The sequence below is a fragment of the Phyllopteryx taeniolatus genome, chromosome 15 (genome assembly GCF_024500385.1).
Source record: "Phyllopteryx taeniolatus isolate TA_2022b chromosome 15, UOR_Ptae_1.2, whole genome shotgun sequence".
Lineage (NCBI taxonomy): Eukaryota > Metazoa > Chordata > Actinopteri > Syngnathiformes > Syngnathidae > Phyllopteryx > Phyllopteryx taeniolatus.
In genome coordinates this window covers 10,560,277-10,579,580 of record NC_084516.1, presented here as the reverse complement: position 1 = coordinate 10,579,580, position 19,304 = coordinate 10,560,277, and the positions used below count along the sequence as shown (strand labels likewise).

The 19,304-nt window shown below is 39.7% G+C and overlaps 1 protein-coding gene across 5 annotated transcripts; it reads left to right on the top strand.

Annotated features, from left to right (window-relative positions):
- The first annotated feature begins 141 nt into the window (after nucleotides 1–141).
- Nucleotides 142–18,905, top strand: LOC133490067 (phospholipid-transporting ATPase ID-like). Of its 5 annotated transcripts, XM_061799620.1 has the most exons (28): nucleotides 152–459; nucleotides 2,335–2,417; nucleotides 2,525–2,583; nucleotides 2,653–2,766; nucleotides 5,515–5,613; nucleotides 5,731–5,792; nucleotides 5,973–6,045; nucleotides 6,222–6,292; nucleotides 6,379–6,461; nucleotides 6,550–6,708; nucleotides 7,182–7,270; nucleotides 7,735–7,928; nucleotides 8,011–8,219; nucleotides 8,294–8,337; nucleotides 9,190–9,355; nucleotides 9,444–9,632; nucleotides 10,815–10,930; nucleotides 10,997–11,161; nucleotides 11,635–11,746; nucleotides 11,907–12,012; nucleotides 12,121–12,271; nucleotides 12,384–12,567; nucleotides 12,647–12,870; nucleotides 15,670–15,753; nucleotides 15,838–16,083; nucleotides 16,243–16,381; nucleotides 16,509–16,639; nucleotides 17,191–18,905. In XM_061799620.1, the coding sequence occupies exons 2-28, from the start codon at nucleotides 2,363–2,365 to the stop codon at nucleotides 17,455–17,457; spliced, it is 3,591 nt and encodes a 1,196-aa protein (XP_061655604.1). In that variant the 5' UTR covers nucleotides 152–459; nucleotides 2,335–2,362; the 3' UTR covers nucleotides 17,458–18,905. The 5 variants fall into 5 exon arrangements, 3 of the variants coding, with proteins under 3 accessions (XP_061655606.1, XP_061655605.1, XP_061655604.1); XM_061799621.1 differs by lacking the exon at nucleotides 16,509–16,639 and having other exon boundaries at nucleotides 150–459; nucleotides 17,191–17,346; XM_061799622.1 differs by lacking the exons at nucleotides 12,384–12,567; nucleotides 12,647–12,870; nucleotides 15,670–15,753; ... (2 more) ...; nucleotides 16,509–16,639; nucleotides 17,191–18,905 and having other exon boundaries at nucleotides 146–459; nucleotides 11,907–12,016; nucleotides 12,121–12,260.
- Nucleotides 18,906–19,304: the final 399 nt, after the last annotated feature.

The following is a 19,304-nucleotide window of genomic DNA, read 5'->3' as shown; positions in this document are numbered from 1 at the left end:
TTTCAGACATGCGCACTCACCCCAGGATGTGTTGCATATCTGCTTAGTCCAGTCAAACCCACATTGTCTCCTCTGATTGGCCAGAGCCATTCATCTGTACCGTTGTTTTACTGCCCACCCGGTGTCACCATCCAGGTCCAAAGATCACTTTTTTGTTTACCCAAGCGGTTAGCAGGGAGGCTCACCCAGAAACCCCGTTCTTCCTTTTTGAACCTGAAACCTCAACTGGTAGCTCGTCTCACGCCACCTGCTCCATCCTGCGTGTCTTTCATCCGGTTGTGGGGTTCAACAGAACCCCCTGGTTTTCTACGCTGTACCAGAAACTGAAGTGTTTAAGTCCAAACTGAGTGCAGACAAGGACCAGCCTTTGTTCGAGACAGAGTACAGAGAAGTTTTTCTTTCTTTTGTTTCTGTAAATGTGGAAGACCCTAAAGGACACCAGTCTTATTATTGTTTAAGGTATGTATCCTTGTTTAATATCTTTGGTAAACCAGGCGAGTGCACAACTAATCAAAATGTAAGTCTCAACTGTTTTTTAGCCACATTGTTTTTCCTAGCTGTGTAAAATCAAATCAAGAATTCTATCTTGAGTAAATTACATGTTAATCCAAATATGTTCAGCTAAAATGTGATGTTGTAGTGGGGGGAAATGACAGCTTTATGAAAAGTATTAACTTCAGCTCTTTTGTGTATGTAATAATTGAAATTCATTGTACATTCATATATTTATTCATTGTACACACTCACACACACAAAAGTGTTTTTTTTTTACTTTCAATTCCTCTTTTAGATGATGATAAATATAAGTACGGTACATATTTTTTAGATTGTACTAAAAGTATTAATTCCATTAACATGAATTAATCGGACAAAGGGGAACTAAACGACCATAGTCATATCACCACATTTAATCTTTGTGGTTATAAACAATCTGTCATATAGATTTTACTTAGGTGCAAAGGGTTGAGTAGGGAGTGGCTGCATTTATTCGGTCGTGAAAACCTCAAAAGTGCCACCGTTTACTGTCCCTGTCAAAAAGTTCTGTCGTTTTCTTTCATTTTGTGTCATTGACAGGTGGTTGCGCAAATGAGAAGTGAAATGATAAAGCATTCGCTTGTCTGCCAGTCACACCACAACATTGGTATTAAAAGTTATCTGTTGAGTAGTTAACATCAGAAAATACTACTACTTCTACTATAGAATTTCAAAAATAGAACAAGAATTTCCACTTTTATATGAAAATGTCATCTACCCATTTTTGGGTAACTTGGGTCTAATTGCATTTTCATTTGTAGGCCATTGCACCGAATGGATGCCATTTGCTTGTTGAACATAGTGAACTCCTCAAAATATGTATTGGCCCATCTCAGGCAACATATGTTAATGTCATTGTTTTATTGAACTGAATCTTCTCATTTGAGTAACATGACAGAAAGTATAGGAGTGAGTTTTTTTTTAAGCATAGAATAAGCAAATACATGAAATATTGCATTTATGACAATAGCTAATACACATTACAGTGAATACAAAAAATAACAATCAAAAAAAATTATTTAGGTAATAGGACTGAATCATGATTTTAATTCCCCCCCCCCCCCCCAGCCATTCATAAAATTTATTGGAATGTACAGAAAATAATTGAGGGAACTTACTTTTGGCCTCCCCATGGCCTAGAGTATGATGCAACTACCTATTCACCATGTGACTTGTGGAATATTCCAAACTTTTCAGAGGGGATAATGTGTTTAAGGTAATAGGACTGAATGAAAACAGGGGCAGGACTAATGTGTGAATTTAAAAGAAATGGTGTGTGTGTTTGTAGAGAATATAAAGTATGGTTGAGATAAGGAGCAGCACAAATTTGTAAAAATTATAACATTTCTGAAGGATTAAAATGATTCTATTTCATGGTAAAATCTAAATTTAGGAAGTGGAGCAGGCGAGAAATGGTATTTTTCCAGTATTCCAGGTAGTTTAAATTAGTGTTTCAAATTGTATGTATTAAATATGTGTTCAGATCAACGTGGGGGACACTGCTTAATAAAAACATGTATTTTACATTTTACTTTATTGTGTATCTATACATTTTATCTCCTGGGTACGCAAACGTGCCAGTTCAGTGCAATGGCCCAAAATACAAAAGATGCCTCAGGGGATACAGTGTTGTCATCTAAGACTACAGTTATTATTTTTTGCACAGGCAGAATTTCTGATACTATTATTGTAATTAATAAAGCCTATGCGTTGCAAGTGAAATCTCCACTACCATAACTAAACATCTTTCATCTCCCTCCGTAACCTCTTGCAAGTATAATAAATCCTGTTTTCTTCTAGTTGTACAATATGAAGAAACAGAGATAAAATGGGATCAGTGGTGTCCTACTTTGATCAGCTGTGTGGGCAGCAGAAAAAGAAAGGCAAGTAATTGAAGGTCCAATAGTTTTTTTCATAGGTATAAACACCATATAATACATACATAGTCATTTTCTGAATAATTTATTACGTCTATTTTCTTGACCAACAGAGGAGGAGAGATGCTTACGAGCCAATGACAGACCTTTCAACCTGTCCTACCACTATGCTGTGAGTACCCAAGATTAAAGAAATAACACTGCAGCAATGTAACTCGTCTCTCACTTCTTCCCTCTTCAGAATAATGCCATTAAGACCTCCAAATACAACATCTTCACCTTCCTGCCACTCAACCTTTTCGAGCAGTTTAGGAGGCTCGCCAACAGCTACTTCCTCTTCCTCTTTATACTTCAAGTAGGTCCAATCAGTCAGATAGTGTGCACACTAGCCACAAGATTAGATACACTTGCAAAATGTTAATAAAAACGTACAGTGGGTACGGAAAGTATTCAGACACCCTTAAAATGTGTTTTTTTTTATAATGCAGCCATTTAAGTTCACCTCCCCCCCCCCCCCCACATTAATGTTTACACAGCACCCCATATTGACAGGAAAAAAAACGGAATTGTTGAAATTTTTGCAGATTTATTAAAAAAAGAAAAACTGAAATATCACACAGCCATAAGTATTCAGACCCTTTGCTCAGTATTTAGTAGAAGCACCCTTTTGAGCTTTCCAGAGATGCTCAATTGGGATTAAGTCAGGGCTCTGTCTGGGCCATTCAAGAACAGTCATGTAGTTATTCTGAAGCCACTCCTTCGGTATTTTAGCTGTGTGTTTAGGGTCATTGTCTTTTTTGAAGGGGAAACTTCAGCCCAGTCTGAGGTTCTGAGCACTCTGGAGAAGGTTTTCATCCAGGATATCCCTGTACTTGGCCGTATTCATCTTTTCTTCCATTGCAACCTGTCTCCCTGTCCCTGCAGCTGAAAAACACCCCCACAGCGTGATGCTGCCACCACCATGCTTCACTGTTGGAACTGTTGGACAGGTGATGAGCAGTGCCTGGTTTTCGCCACACATGGCACTTAGAATTAAGGCCAACAATTTCTATCTTGGTCTCATCAGACCATAGACTCTTATTTCTCACCATCTTGTAGTGCTTCAGGTGTTTTTTTTTAGCAAACTCCATGCAGGCTTTCATGTCTCTTGCACTGAGGAGACCACTTTGCCATAAAGCCCCGACTGGTGGAGGGCTGCAGTGATGGTTGACTTTCTCGAACTTTCTCCGATCTCCCGACTGCATCTCTGGAGTTCAGCCACAGTGATCTTTGGGTTCTTCCTTACCTCTCTCACCAAGGCTCTTCTCCCCCGATTGCTCAGTTTGGCCGGACGGCCAGCTCTAGGAAGGGTTCTGGTTGTCTCAAACGTCTTCCATTTAAGTATTATGGAGGCCACAGTGCTCTTAGGAACCTTAAGTGCAGCAGAAATGTTTTTGTATGATTCTCATTTGCTCTGACATGCACTGTGAGCTGTAAGGTCTTATATAGACAGGGGTGTGGCTTTCCTAATAAAGTCCAATCCGTATAAGCAAACACAGCTGGCCTCCAATGAAGGTGTAGAACCATTTTAAGGATGATCAGAAGAAATGGACAGCACCCGAGTTAAATATGAGTATCACAGCAAAGGGTCTGAATACTTATGGCTGTGTGATAGTTCAGTTTTTTTGTTTTAATAAATCAGCAAACATTTCAACAACTCTTGTTTTGTATCTGTCAATATGGGGTGCTGTCTGTACATTAATGAGGAAAAAATGAACTTAAATGATTTTAGCAAATGGCTGCAATATAACAAAGAGTGAAAAAATTAAGGGGTTCTGAAAACTTTCCATACCCACTGTATGCATGTCTTTGTTATTCATATTGCTTGAGAGTTCTGGTGTTGGATATCATTACAGTAGATTGTGTGTTTATAGTTAAGATATGTTTTAATCCGAACATTGCAAATGTCAATACTGTCTTTTTTTAGTGCACCTTTAAACAACAGACCCTACAAACACAATAAACTTGGTTTCAGTGCCCATGTTTGTGATTATGCCTTTATACACCACCACAATGGAATTAAATGATAAAGATGTGACGGAAATGTAGTCTTTGGCGTTAAGGTATACAAATAGGTTGGCAAATTAAGTATCTTTGATCACATGGTTTTGTATTTGCTTGTCCGCCATTTTGGAGGTCCAGATCGGGAGGATAAGCTGGGCTTGAAAATGAAAGACGAGAAGACCGATTTGTATTCATTTTGGTGCCCAGTCAACATGGGTCTCGCCAAGCGAGAGGGGTAGGCTAAGGTTTACCCGAAAAATGACGTGAAAGCCACGTACAACCGTCATCTTTTCCTTGACAAATGCTGTTTTCTCGCCTTGATTCCAAATTGGCATCAGTAAACGGTGAAATGAGATTTTGTCCCTCCCACCTGTATTTTTTGCAGCCAAACACCGCACAGTAATTCAAAAATTTTTGACGTTGGCTTTCAATCAAATTTCTCTATTCACACACCTACAAAGCACCAGATCATAAAGCGTTGACCTCCAACATGGCGGCCATGGGAGTGTCCGGAGGTGTGTCACTTCATGCAAAAACTATTTATTGCAGTCTTTTTATGAGAAATACACATCTCCATTAACAGGGTCTCAAAATTTTGACAAAGTCCCATTATTTTAAATATAATGTTTAATACTTCGCGCCTTGAACATCGCCAAATATTGCAGTGGGATGAAATGGCTGATGTAATGAAATTTCTATTTCTTTATGCTCCTCTTATGTTTTAGGTCCATTTTTCTTTGGTGGAATGTCACCATAGAAAAAGAGAAACAATAGAAATAGAAACATAGTATAGCCCTATATGCCTCACAATTCATCTTGTGACTTCTGTCAGCAGTCACATCATCAATAAACACCACTGCACCCTTTCCGTTAGCAGTCATACATGGCCGTGCGTGAGAATGCCTCCACCTTGTTTGACACACGATGCGCAGTATAGTATACTTGGATCAAAAGCTGTCATTAGCTATTATTTTACCTGTTGACCTCAGTTTCATATTTCCAAAATTCTGTCATTGTCTAAATACTTCTGGATCTAACTTGTGAATGCGTGTGTGTACAGCTCATCCCACAAATTGCCTCACTCTCCTGGTTCACCACAGCCGTCCCTCTCGTTTTGGTGCTCTCTATAACAGCGGTCAAAGATGCCACCGATGACATTGTGAGCTGACACTCTATAATAATAATCTGTTGATGAAATCACACTCTTATGAAATAACCAACCAATTGTAAAACTAATACAGCATATTGTGTTCTTTCTGTCATTTATTTCAAACAGAACAGGCACAAAAGTGACAAACAAGTGAACAACCGCAAAGTCAGCGTCCTCATCGATGGAGAGTGAGTCATTCAATTTTTTTTCTTGTTATATATTTGTTTGTTTCACATTGAATAACAAAACTAGGATGAGCTTTATCCGTCAATATGCTGCATGTTGTTAGCTTTTGTTGTGTTGTGCTGAGAAGTAGTGCTTCTGAATCACATTACAATCTAAATATATATTTGATTTTATTCTGGCAGACTTCAAAATGAAAAATGGATGAATGTTCAGGTTGGAGATGTCATTAAACTGGAGAATAACCAGTTTGTTACAGTAAGTACCACAACAATAACATGTTTAGGTATTAATAGATATTTATTGCTACTTTAAATATTTTCATTGTGATGCTTTGACCTCAAGTCATATATTTTTTGACTTGACTATGACATCTTACTTTATGATTACTTTGTGGAATTTTATGCTTCTTGCTTTCTTATTCTTTTTTCCAGGCAGACCTTCTTTTGCTCTCGAGCAGTGAGCCTTTAAATCTGGTGTATGTGGAAACAGCAGAACTAGATGGGTGAGTACGGTAAATGTATTTGATTAGTATGTATTGTTGTGTGGTTATTTCCCCATCATTCTTTTATGTGCTTGTGGTCTCCCCAGTGAAACCAATCTGAAGGTGAAACAGGCACTGACTGTCACTGGAGAGATGGGGGACAGCATTGAAGCACTGGCCAGCTTCAATGGTGAGAACTCCAATGGTTTGTTCTTTGAAAGTAACACTTCTAATATTGTGGTATTTACAATGTACTCACTGTACCTCGATGGTTTCAGGCAAAGTCAGATGCGAACCCCCAAACAACCGCCTGGAAAAATTTAATGGGACACTCACAGTAGATGGTCATACGTACTCTTTGGATAATGACAAAGTTCTTCTTCGTGGATGCACTTTGAGAAACACTGAGTGGTGCTTTGGACTGGTTATCTTTGGAGGTAAACTACTGCCTACCATTGATGACTCATTCTGGATGCAACTAAGAAGACACCAAATTCGTCATGCAATTACAAAGCTGACATTGATGTCAGTCTGGAACTACCGGGGCCAACACATGCATCACAGACATTTTCTTATTAATGATATACTGTAGATCCTAACTTTGACTTCGACTTAATAGGAATTGTACACAACAATTGTAAAAACCACATAGCTCTCAATCCATTTATATACATGTAATATAAATGTAATAATATATAACATAATGCAAATGTAACTATGAAGAAATGATTCTCAAAGTTTCCTCTGAGGGACATCATGGCTTCGTTTTATTAAGTTATGTTTGAACACATTTCTCTCAAAAGTGTAATAGAAATTATACAATTTCCTTCTCAATTTTTCAATTTCTGAACCTGTTTAATATGCATGGTTAACAGCTGTATAAATTCAACATGGTATCCTCCTTTTGCAGGTCCGGACACAAAGTTGATGCAGAACAGCGGAAAGACGACGTTCAAACGCACAAGCGTTGATCACCTCATGAATGTCTTGGTGCTTTGTGTGAGTTTCAGTCAATTTCAAATGTTGTACAACTGTATGCCAAAAATATTAGAATATACTGTATATAACTTAAAAGTTTGGTTGTACACTATTTGGGTAGTTCATTGAGAACTCCTGCACAGTCTAATGAGATCCAAAACAGGACCTTCAAAACTGAGCATTATTATACTGTGTGTATGTGTGTGTGTTTGTGTATATATATATATATATATATATATATATATATATATATATATATACACACACACAGGCACGCACACACATTTATCTATATATACACACATACATACATACATATATGTGAAGCAGGACCATATATATATTAAATTGTGCTCATGTATTCTCATTATTTTCTCACTCATTCTATTGTGCATGCGTATATAATGAAGTGTCTAGTGAGTGTACATGTTAAAAGGCTTTTCTTTATCTGTGCACATATAGTAAGTAAGCTTTTTCCTTTACAGATCTTTGGCTTCCTGGCGTCCATGTGCGCCGTTCTTACCATTGGCAATGCAGTCTGGGAGATGAAGAAAGGCTCGGGGTTCACTGTGTTCCTCCCTCGGGAACCCGGTGTCGATGCTCCTCTCTCATCATTCCTTGCCTTCTGGTCTTACGTCATCGTCCTCAACACAGTGGTGCCTATATCTCTCTACGTCAGGTACTATATGTATTCTGGCTCATGAAAAGCAAAGAAAATTAGAGCAACACTGTTTTTCTCACAACTAACTTTGATATGTCAGTGTGGAGATCATCCGTCTTGGAAATAGTTTCTACATTGACTGGGATAGGAAAATGTATTACCCGAAGAAGGACACTCCTGCTCAGGCGAGGACCACCACTCTGAATGAGGAGCTGGGTCAGATCAAATATATTTTCAGTGACAAGACAGGCACCCTGACGCAAAACATCATGGCGTTCAATAAGTGTTCGATCAATGGCAAAAATTATGGTGAGGAGCAGGAGTTATAAAACTATACAAAACAGCTACAATATTAATTTGTCATGTTGTATTTATTTTTTCAGGCGAACTGTTAGACTATTCAGGACAAAGGATGGAAATAACAGAGGTGAGTTATGTTAATGGTTGCAAACTGGTCATATCATTAGGTACAATAACTTGTTCAAAAAAGCTAATTAAAAGAAGTGAATAAGGAGGGGAGGCAGCAGTGTTCTGGCTTGGAGGTCTTAGAGGGTGTAAAATGTAAAAGTTAAGACAATTATAGTAAAATCCAAATCCAACATCATGGATCATTGATTGAGAGTTCCTGAGCTCTTTGGATAACAGCCCCACCTGCCAGATTGATGTTTATATACATTACAAAATACACAATAAAAGTCAGCCTGTATTGCTGACAACAATGCTCTATATTCCGGTGTTACACACCACAGTCGACAGTAGATTCAGACTTGTTTGGCACACCACCGAAGCTACTTTGACCTTTAAGGGGGTAGTGTTTTGGCACAATGCTCCATGTTAGGTAGAAGTGGCATTGTGATCATTAAATTCAGATTGACAATAAAGAGTGCGGTTACACACACACACACACACACACACACACAGGTTTGTCTTCCTTTGTTCTAATAATTGTTTTGCTGACACCTAAGAGCAGGCTATGTAATATAATGCATGAAGGACGGTGGTACAGGACCACTGGTTACTTGCCCCGGCAACCCATAATATACTGTTGTTAAGAACTGTAAGGATACAGTACAATGTGTCTTTCGGTGTCCTGAAAAGGGATATATAAGTATTTTCATTATTATTATTATTATTATTATCACCATCCTGAGAGGTGTTTCTGTTATTTTGGGTACCTTACTTGGCCAACTACAATTACAATCTGAAATCACAAAAATTTGCCCCCTTAGGGGCTTTGAGCATGTGGAGTAATTTCTGACAAGCATCTTTCTCTCTGTAGAAGACACCAAGGGTCGACTTCTCGTGGAACCAGCTGGCCGATCCGAAGTTCATTTTCCATGACCACAGTTTGGCGGAAACTGTCAGGGAGGGCAACTTGGAGGCTCAGGCCTTCTTCCGTTTGTTGGCCCTGTGCCACACTGTGATGCCTGAGGAAAAGAAAGAGGGTGAGCTGCATAACTGCATCACTGTATACTATGCAAAACATATGATCTGACTATATAACCACATTTTATGTGTCCCATTTGCTACAAGGGGAGCTTTACTACCAGGCTCAGTCCCCTGATGAAGGTGCTCTGGTGACTGCTGCTAGAAACTTCGGATTTGTGTTCCGTTCACGCACACCAGAGACCATCACAGTCGTGGAGATGGGCGAACAAGTCATCTATGAACTTTTGGCTGTTTTAGACTTCAATAATGTGCGCAAAAGGATGTCTGTCATAGGTGAGACCATTGGCAGCATAGATTAACAGAATTGTTCAGCTGTTAGCTCCTGCTCATGTTAGGCCCGCCCCACACTGTGCGATGCGGTCAAACTCAATTGGACGGGACCATCGCAAAAAATAAAAAATAAATCGGTTGACAACTCACAACCACACATTGACCTATTTGATATATGGACGCTCTGAGCAGCGAGCTTGTATAGCCTTTTGATGGTGCTCATACAGTATATTTTACAGGATCACATATTAAACAAAAGATAGAGTAATGGTTAAGGAAGAAGAGGTTTGCTAAAGAGAGAGGATGTGGGTGAGAATAAAAGCGAGAGGGTAGATATAAAAGAGTACACAGCGCGGTTCTTACTGCGCTCACACATTTTGACCACAAGCTTCGTTACTTCTTCCACAGGTAAATTATAAATTATAAATATAGTTGAGTATTGTTGTAAAATACAATATATGTACAGTATATGTTACATACTGTATTTGAATAACAGCTGTTTTGTGTCTCTCTCACTTTAAACCTGGAAATGTATTTCTCGCATGAGTGAAAGATTATGTGGATTTTGATTGGCTGTAATCCGCCATGCACCCGCGATTAAAAGTTCCAATTGCGACAAACACTCATGAAAATAGTCGGTTCGGCCGCATCGGTCGGTGTGTCCCAGCCTTTAGCAGTTTACTTGGCGGAGGCCCTACACCAATGAAAATGGAATTTAATTTAGATTTGTTTACTTATATACAGTACATAAATGGCCACTGATGATGTAGGCATTCTCTTGGCTGACTTTAGTGCGGGCACCATGGGATCAATCACCGTTTGAAGGTGAGTGTGAATGGTTGTCTGTTTCTATTTGGCCTTGTGATTGACTGATGACCAGTCCAGGGTTTGCCTTTTGCTCTAAATCATCTTGGATAGGCTCCAGCTCCCACGACCCTGAACAGGACAAGCAGTATATTATAAGGTTGGATGGATTAATCCAATCCACATTAATTTCACTATTGAATCAAACTTCTGTATTGCATATAAAATTGCATACTGGCGAGAGAGAGGAAATTGTCGCCACCTGCTGGAGGAGGTGGAGCACCAACAGTTTAACTGGATCTATTTTATTTTCCTCAAAGAGTAAGATAAAATGAATTCATGAATTAATTCATAAATTCATACCTTTGCTATGATTTTCAGTTCGTAACCCTGAGGGGAAGTTGACTCTATACTGCAAAGGAGCAGACACCATCATCTATGAGAGGCTTCATTCCTCCTGTAACAAACTAATGGGGGTCACCACCGGACATCTCAACGTGAGTTTTTATTTTCTCCCAAGAAAAGTAAAACATTGATAACCATTGATGTTTCTAACCCCTTAGGAGTATGCAGGCGAGGGTCTCCGCACATTGGTTCTAGCTTACAGGCATTTGGATGAGCACTATATTAAGGAGTGGATGCAGCGTCACCATGAGGCCAGCACCGCCATTGATGGAAGAGAGGAGAAACTTGATGGATTGTATGAAGAGATTGAAAAAGACTTGTTGGTTGGTACACTTACTGATTCCATTGCTTTATACTCTTTTGTTGACCTGAATACATTTAGTTTCTCTAAGCAAGAATACTATTTATTTTGCTTATCTGACATAAGATGGGGCATCGTAGGGCTAAGGAATGTTTTTTTGTACTACTACTCAAGCAAGAAGCACATTAACTTTGAATAATATCTGACAAAATATGGTAGCATGAATGTTTTACTTACATTTAATGACAAGGTGCATTTTTTTAAATTACCCTGCAAAACAGAAAAATGCCATATTGACAATTTGACATACATAAAATAGCCTTTGTTTGAGTAACGCCCCCTTTAAACTTACATTAGTTCATCATCCTTCATCAAGTCTTTTTAATGATTTAAATGTGATAACGATAATAATATTGAATGCGCTAAAAGGTTTTTTTTTTTCTTTCTAAAACAATTTTAAAAATGCATTCTTACCATTTTAAAAACTTGATTTAGCTTCTGGGAGCAACGGCTGTTGAAGACAAGTTGCAGGATGGTGTCCCACAGACAATAGAACAGCTGGTTAGAGCTGGCATAAATATCTGGGTGTTGACCGGAGATAAACAGGGTTGGTATTATAAATTATTTTGTGTTTGTGTTTTATGTATGTATCTATCAGTAATATCAATGTCTGTAACCTCTGGCACATATTTTCCAAAAGGTTTGCCATAACTTGACAAATTATGTTTTGCATGTTTTGTTTGATTGAATGTTTACAAATCCACCAGAGACGGCTGAGAATATCGGCTATTCCTGCAACATGTTGCGAGAGGAGATGAAGGACGTGTTCATCGTGTCAGCAAATACAGAGGAAGGAGTGAAAGAGGAGCTAGTGTAAGTGAGTTCAAATTTCTTTTTTTTTCTTTTTCTTTTTTGCAGGGTCTGCTATCATGACTTGGTGTATTACATGAGTCATACGCTCCATGTTGTACTGTTTTTAAGGGGTGCAAGAAGGAAAATGTGTCCAACAGCAGCAGAGGCACCAACTGTCATCAAAGCTCGTGCAGGCTTCTTCTGGCTTCAGAAGACAGAAACTGTTCATGATGACAAAGTGAATGGAGAATATGCCCTTGTTATCAATGGACACAGTCTGGTAAGAACCCATATTTGTGCAATCAAATAATATTTTACTAAGAAAGATTTGACTTCATTTCTCCACCCATAACTGAAATTCTTAGTTTCCTCATCTTCCATTTAATCCTTAGGCCTTTGCCTTGGAGAAAGATTTGGAGTTGGAACTGCTGAGGACAGCATGTATGTGCCAAACTGTGATTTGCTGTAGGGTCACTCCACTACAGAAAGCCCAGGTTGTTGAACTGGTTAAGAAATACAAACAGGCGGTCACTCTGGCCATTGGGGATGGCGCCAATGATGTCAGCATGATCAAGGGTAAACTCATTCGCAGTTGATATAACAGTGCTAAGAAATGATCAGAATACATTGGGGTTTATTTGTGTTTGTCTTGCAGCTGCACATATCGGTGTTGGTATCAGTGGTCAGGAGGGCATGCAGGCTGTTCTGTCCAGCGACTTCTCCTTTGCCCAGTTCCGCTATCTGCAGCGTCTCCTGCTGGTACACGGGCGCTGGTCCTATCTGCGCATGTGCAAGTTTCTACAGTATTTCTTTTACAAGAATTTTACCTTCACCTTCGTGCATTTCTGGTATGCCTTCTTCTGCGGGTTTTCAGCACAGGTGAGCGTGATTGCTATGTTGTTCCATTTCTGTCATGTTGTGTTATTATGATACAGTAGATGGACATACAACCCCAATTCCAATAAAGTTGGGACCTTGTGTTAAACATAAATAAAAACAGAATACAATGATTTGCAAATCATGTTCAACCGATATTTAATTAAATACACTACAAAGACAAGATATTTAATGTTCAGACTGACACATTTTATTGTTTTTAGCAAAAAATCATTAACTTGGAATTTTATGGCTGCAACACGTTCCAAAAAAGCTGGGACAGGTGGCAAAAAAGACTGAGAAAGTTGAGGAATGCTCATCAAACACATGTTTGGAACATCCCACAGGTGAATAGGCTAATTGGGAACAGATTGGTTCCATGATTGGGTATAAAAGGAGCTTCCCTGAATTGCTCAGTCATTCACAAGCAAAGATGGGGCGAGTTTCACCTCTTTGCGAACAGGTGCGTGAGAAAATAGTCGAACAGTTTAAGGACAATGTTCCTCAACGTACAATTGCAAGGAATTTAGGGATTTCCTCATCGACGGTCCATAATATCATCAAAAGGTTCAGAGAATCTGGAGAAATCACTGCATGTAAGGGCAAGGCCGAAAACCAACATTGAATGCCCGTGACCTTCGATCCCTCAAGCAGCATTGCATCAAAAACCGACATCAATGTGTAAAGGATATCACCACATGGGCTCAGGAACACTTCAGAAAACCAATGTCAGCAAATACAGTTCGGCGCTACATCCGTAAGTGCAACTTGAAACTCTACTATGCAAAGCAAAAGCCATTCATCAACAACATCCAGAAATACTTCTGGCTTCTCTGGGCCCGAGCTCATCTAAGATTGACTGATGCAAAGTGGAAAAGTGTTCTGTGGTCTGACGAGTCCATCCATCCATCCATTTTTGCGGGAGTGCTGGAGCCTATCCCAGTCATCATACTCATCATTTGGCCTTTTCCCCTTTCTAAAGATCTCCAATATATATACAGTGTGTGTGTGTATATATAGCCATCCATCCATCCATTTTCTGAGCCGCTTCTCCTCATTGGGGTCGCGGGCGTGCTGGAGCCTATCCCAGCTGTCATCGGGCAGGAGGCGGGGTACACCCTGAACTGGTTGCCAGCCAATCGCAGGGCACATACAAACAAACGACCATTCGCACACACAGTCACACCTACGGGCAATTTAGAGTCCCCAATTAATACATGTTTTTGGGATGTGGGAGGAAACCGGAGTGCCCGGAGAAAACCCACGCAGGCACGGGGAGAACATGCAAACTCCACACAGGCGGGGCCGGGGATTGAACCCGGGTCCTCAGAACTGTGAGGCTGACGCTCTAACCAGTCGGCCGCCGGTCCGACGAGTCCACATTTCAAATTGTTTTGGGAAATTGTGGATGTCGTGTCCTCCGGGCCAAAGAGGCAAAGAACCATACGGACTGTTATGGACGCAAAGTCCAAAAGCCACCATCTGTGATGGTATGGGGCTGTGTTAGTGCCAATTGCATGGGTAACTTACACATCTGTGAAGGCACCATCAATGCTGAAAGGTACATGCAGGTTTTGGGAAAACATTAGCTGCGATCCATGTCTTTTTCTTGGATACCCCTGCTTATTTCAGCAAGACAATGCTAAACCACATTCTGCATGTTTTACAACAGCGTGGCTTCGTAGTAAACAGAGTGCGGGTACCAGACTGCCCTGCCTGCAGTCCAGACATGTCTCCCATTGAAAATGTGTGCCGCATTATGAAGCGTAAAATATGACAATGGAGACCCCGGAATGTTGAACAGCTGAAGCTGTACATCAAGCAAGAATTTGAAAGAATTCCACCGACAAAGCTTCAACAATTAGTGTCCTCATTTCCGAAACATGACCCTGTCCCAGCTTTAATGGAACGTGTTGCAGCCATAAAACTCTTAAGTTAATGATTATTTGCTAAAAACAATCAAGTTTATCAGTTTGAACATTGTCTTTGTAGTGTATTCAATTAAATATAGGTTGAACATGATTTGCAAATCATTGTATTCCAACTTCATTGGAATTGGGGTTGTATATTATTGTAGAGCTGTAGAAATGCAAAGGCAAAGTTTGAGATTGTTTTTGTTATGGACAGACCTCGCAAAAGAAGTCCAATAACATTTCTCCTAGACATGCCTCTGCATTATCTTTGCCAACATGATCATTCAAGTCCCCCCGTAGAATGATGGCATCCACAGGAAGACCTTATGCACAAGCTGAAGCTCCTTCACTATCAGAACCTAGACATTCTACAGTATGCCACAACAACTACAGTAACTCTGGCAACAGAAAACTCGACCACCAAGGCACCTGCCCCTCAACGACTCCACTAAATAGCACCGTATCTCTATGTTTCCTTTCATGGGTGTTGAGTTCAAGGGGCGATGGTCCCAAGTGGCTTTTATATGCCTGAACTCTGCCAGACACATTGAGTGGAGACATGATCACCAGGCACTGATCTTTGAGCTCTTTGCCTGGCCTGGGTGAGGCCTCAGTGCCCCATGTGTGTCCAGACGGGGTAGAGCCCCACTATGTTGTATTATCCGTAGGAATCTTTTGAGTCACACTTGGCACTACCTTGGATCAATTTGTCTTGGGATCCAGGGGCCAGCCCCAACATCATAGGCTCCTAGGTTCATCTGGATACTTTAACCCCTTCACCACATTGCAGTGGTAATTATTGGAGGGTTTTATACGAGGCGTTCATTTATAATCACAGACAAGGGTTTATATTATAATCTGTTAACTGTTTTGCTGTTATAATTCATAGACCGTATATGATGAGTGGTTCATCACCATGTACAACCTAGTGTACACAGCTCTCCCTGTCCTAGGCATGAGTCTTTTTGACCAGGTATGCAACAGTCACAGGACACTTTATTAGGTATACCTGAATAATATAATAAGATATGAGTTCATGAGTACATCTTTTTTGCAGGATGTAAATGATCGCTGGAGTTTCCAGTATCCTAAGCTCTACTCACCGGGGCCTCTGAATGTTTACTTTAATAAGAAGCTGTTTGTACGCTGCATGATCCACAGTTGCTACAGCTCCCTCATCCTCTTCTTCATTCCATGGGCGGCTATGCACGACACAGTCCGAGATGACGGAAAAGACATTGCGGATTATCAGTCCTTTGCTTTACTGGCACAAACGTGTTTGCTTATTGTGGTCAACATCCAGGTAAGAAATCAAATTTTTTTCATTAAATTTTTTTTTGTCATTGTTGCACAACAAACATAAATACTGGACTCTGATAAAGTCCTCCCAGTCGTAAAGTACACTGTGCAAATGAATATGTTCAGTAATAAATATGTACTTCATATGGATTTAAAACTGCAGCTGTGTCTTGACACCCATTACTGGACAGCTGTGAACCAGTTCTTCGTGTGGGGAAGCCTTGCAGTCTACTTTGCTACCACGTTCACCATGTACAGCAACGGCATGTTCCTCATCTTCACCTCCACATTCCCATTCATTGGTAAGTCATTGCAGTTTATTACAGAAGTAAGAAAGAGATGGAGAATTTTCATGTTATAATACAATGGACAGTTTAAAACAACAGCTGTTGTGTTCTGACATTTTCACCCCTGTGTTTGGGACTGCAGGTACAGCGAGGAACTCGCTGAACCAGCCTAATGTATGGCTTATTATACTCTTAACAACACTCCTCTGTAGTCTGCCAGTGGTGGCTTTCCGTTTCATTGTCATTCAGCTTCATCCCACAGTCAATGACAAGGTATGAAAATCCCGAGTAGTGGCAATGGGTGACTCATGTCATGTAGCATCTGGGGAGCAGAGTGGGGACGTAGCTGGGAGTAACTTTTCTCATCTTTTTGCTAGCCTCCCAATCTTGGTAAGTCGACACTGACAACGCACTTTTGCTCACATCCCTGTGCTGGTCAGGGGATCGTTTTTTTACCGTTCTTCCACAAACGCATTAGTGAGGTCACACACTCAGCCTCTGCTCTAATTCATTCCAAAGGTGTTCTATTGGTTTGAGGTAAGAACTCAGTACAAACCAGTCAATTTCATCCGATTCAACCCCTCTCATCCATATCTTTATGGACCTTGCTCTGTGCACTGGTGCACAGTCATGTTGGAAAAGTAAGGACAATCCCCAAACTGTTTTCACAAAGTTGGGTGCATAGAATTGTCCAAAATCCCAGCGTTGGCCCCCAATTTAATTATTCGTCTCAGTGTTCACATCATCTCGGAGCTAAATGCTCTTGGTAGTAATTAATGTAGGCATGATTTCTCAAATTAAAAGTAATTACTTTCTCTCTACAGGTGAGACAAAAGGTACGTAAGGAGGCCCTGCCAGCTCCAGCTCCTCGTCGTCCACCGGTCAGGCGAATCAGCACCAGGCGATCGGGCTACGCTTTCTCTCACGCTCAAGGTTACGGCGACCTGGTGACATCCCGAAGATTCCTGCTGAAGCGTCCTCTAAAGAGTCGGCCCACTTTGTTCAAACAAACAGACTCACCTCTGGCACAGGACCAGCCACAACACTATCGCACCATCACAGAGGAGCCGGAGCAGCCAGTGCACTATTAGTTCAAAAGTACAAACTCAATAAGGTTTTATTGCGGGGTTCATGAGCAAGAGGAAGATCGCTGCATGAATGGGCTCTTAAACAAACTGTTATACAGTATTTACATGTATACTGTACGTATACATATACTAATGTTGTTCCTACTTAAATAATTTAAGTGTAAAAAGGGGGAGCATGGGATTTTTGTTTTTCCTTAAAGGGAAAGCCTGGTTGGCTTGAAGTCTAAATTCAGGTTTCGTTGGTGTTGAATTACTTTTGCTGGTTATCAAGTTTTGAAACTCACTAAATTATGTCACAAATCTTAATAAACTGGAAAGAAATGTTACAACTCCTCAATCATTATAAATCCATATTAATTTTACTGACTAATTTATTAGGTACACCTGCCCAATCTGTTGTAAGAAAATGCAAAATCTGTCTAAAATATAAACCACTTGCCAAGATAATTTTGATAAACATCTAAAGAAAATGTATTATTTAAACTATATCTTTATCAGGCAGCATGGTGCGGATGTGGTAAGCATATCTGCCTCTCAGCTAAGAGGTCATGGGTTTGAATCTCGGACCTATGTGATGTATGTGTGTTCTTACCATGGTTGTTGGGGCTTTATCCAGATGCTTCAGCTTCCTCCCACATTCCAAAAACATGCAAATTAGGTTAATTAAAGAGTCTAAATTGTCCATACGTGAGAATATGAGTGTGAATGGTTGTCTGTTTTATATGTGCCCTGTGATTGGCTGGCAACTAGACCAGGGTGTAACCCTCCTCTCGCACAAAGTTAACTGGGATAGGCTCCAGCAAACTAAATCAAATTAATGAATGGATGTCTCATTTTCGTTTTGGATGCAGATTTTTTCATTGAATCACAATAAAGTTTACATGTGTATCTAATGTAAAGAGAATTTAAACCAGTGTGGTGAACTATTAGCTGAGTAGCTTACTCTGAGGTTTGGGAAAGCGAAGTAATTTAATTGTCTCAGTCAAATACATATTGCAATGTACATTTCATATTCTGTCATGTGTTCTGTGGTTTATAGTTCATTTCGACTAACTAGGGTATGAATTAAAATTTTGCATCAATTCGATTATTAATTTTGTTTTTTTATGTATTGAATTGCAAGTGGTAGAAGATGGATGGATGAATTGCCATTCTCCCAGGTGTAATTTAAAATGCATTTGCAAGTTATGTTTTTTTTCTTCCATTGTATTAGATTTGTTGTTTACATGATTATTATTTACAAGATTGTTTAACATGTATTTTTGTTATTCTGCATTATTGTAATGCCATGATTTGTTCATTCATTTGACATTGGTCCAACTTGTTTACCAGTTGCAGTGCTACAAAAGTACCATCGAGGGACAGTGTTGTATTTTAAACTGCAAATGTACTTTCTCAGTGCCATAGTTAAATTGGTACGGATTAAAGGAACAATGCATCTGTGGCCATCATTTTACTCTAACATACTGACTTGTATCTAATCTATGAATGGATTACTTTGTATTGACACAACCATGTTCCAGAATGATCATCAGTAACTTAGATGGAAAAGCAAAGTAAGCTCAGCTTTTAAGCATTAAAGCTCATTCACTGCCATTGACGGCTGTTGAATTCAAATATCAATGTCAACAGTGAGGACTAGCCGTGAATTAAAAATGAATACCAAGTTGAAAATAAAGTTTTCAGAAGAGTCAAATTTTAAAAAGGTTTACTGATTGTTCCTGCAGTTGACTAATTGGTGAAAAGAAATGTAGTACAGGTATTCTTTATTAAATGAACATTTCATGAAAAATTTAAGTTTTGAATTGAAAGAATAAATAACAGGGAACTTGACTCGAGCAAAGATTTGG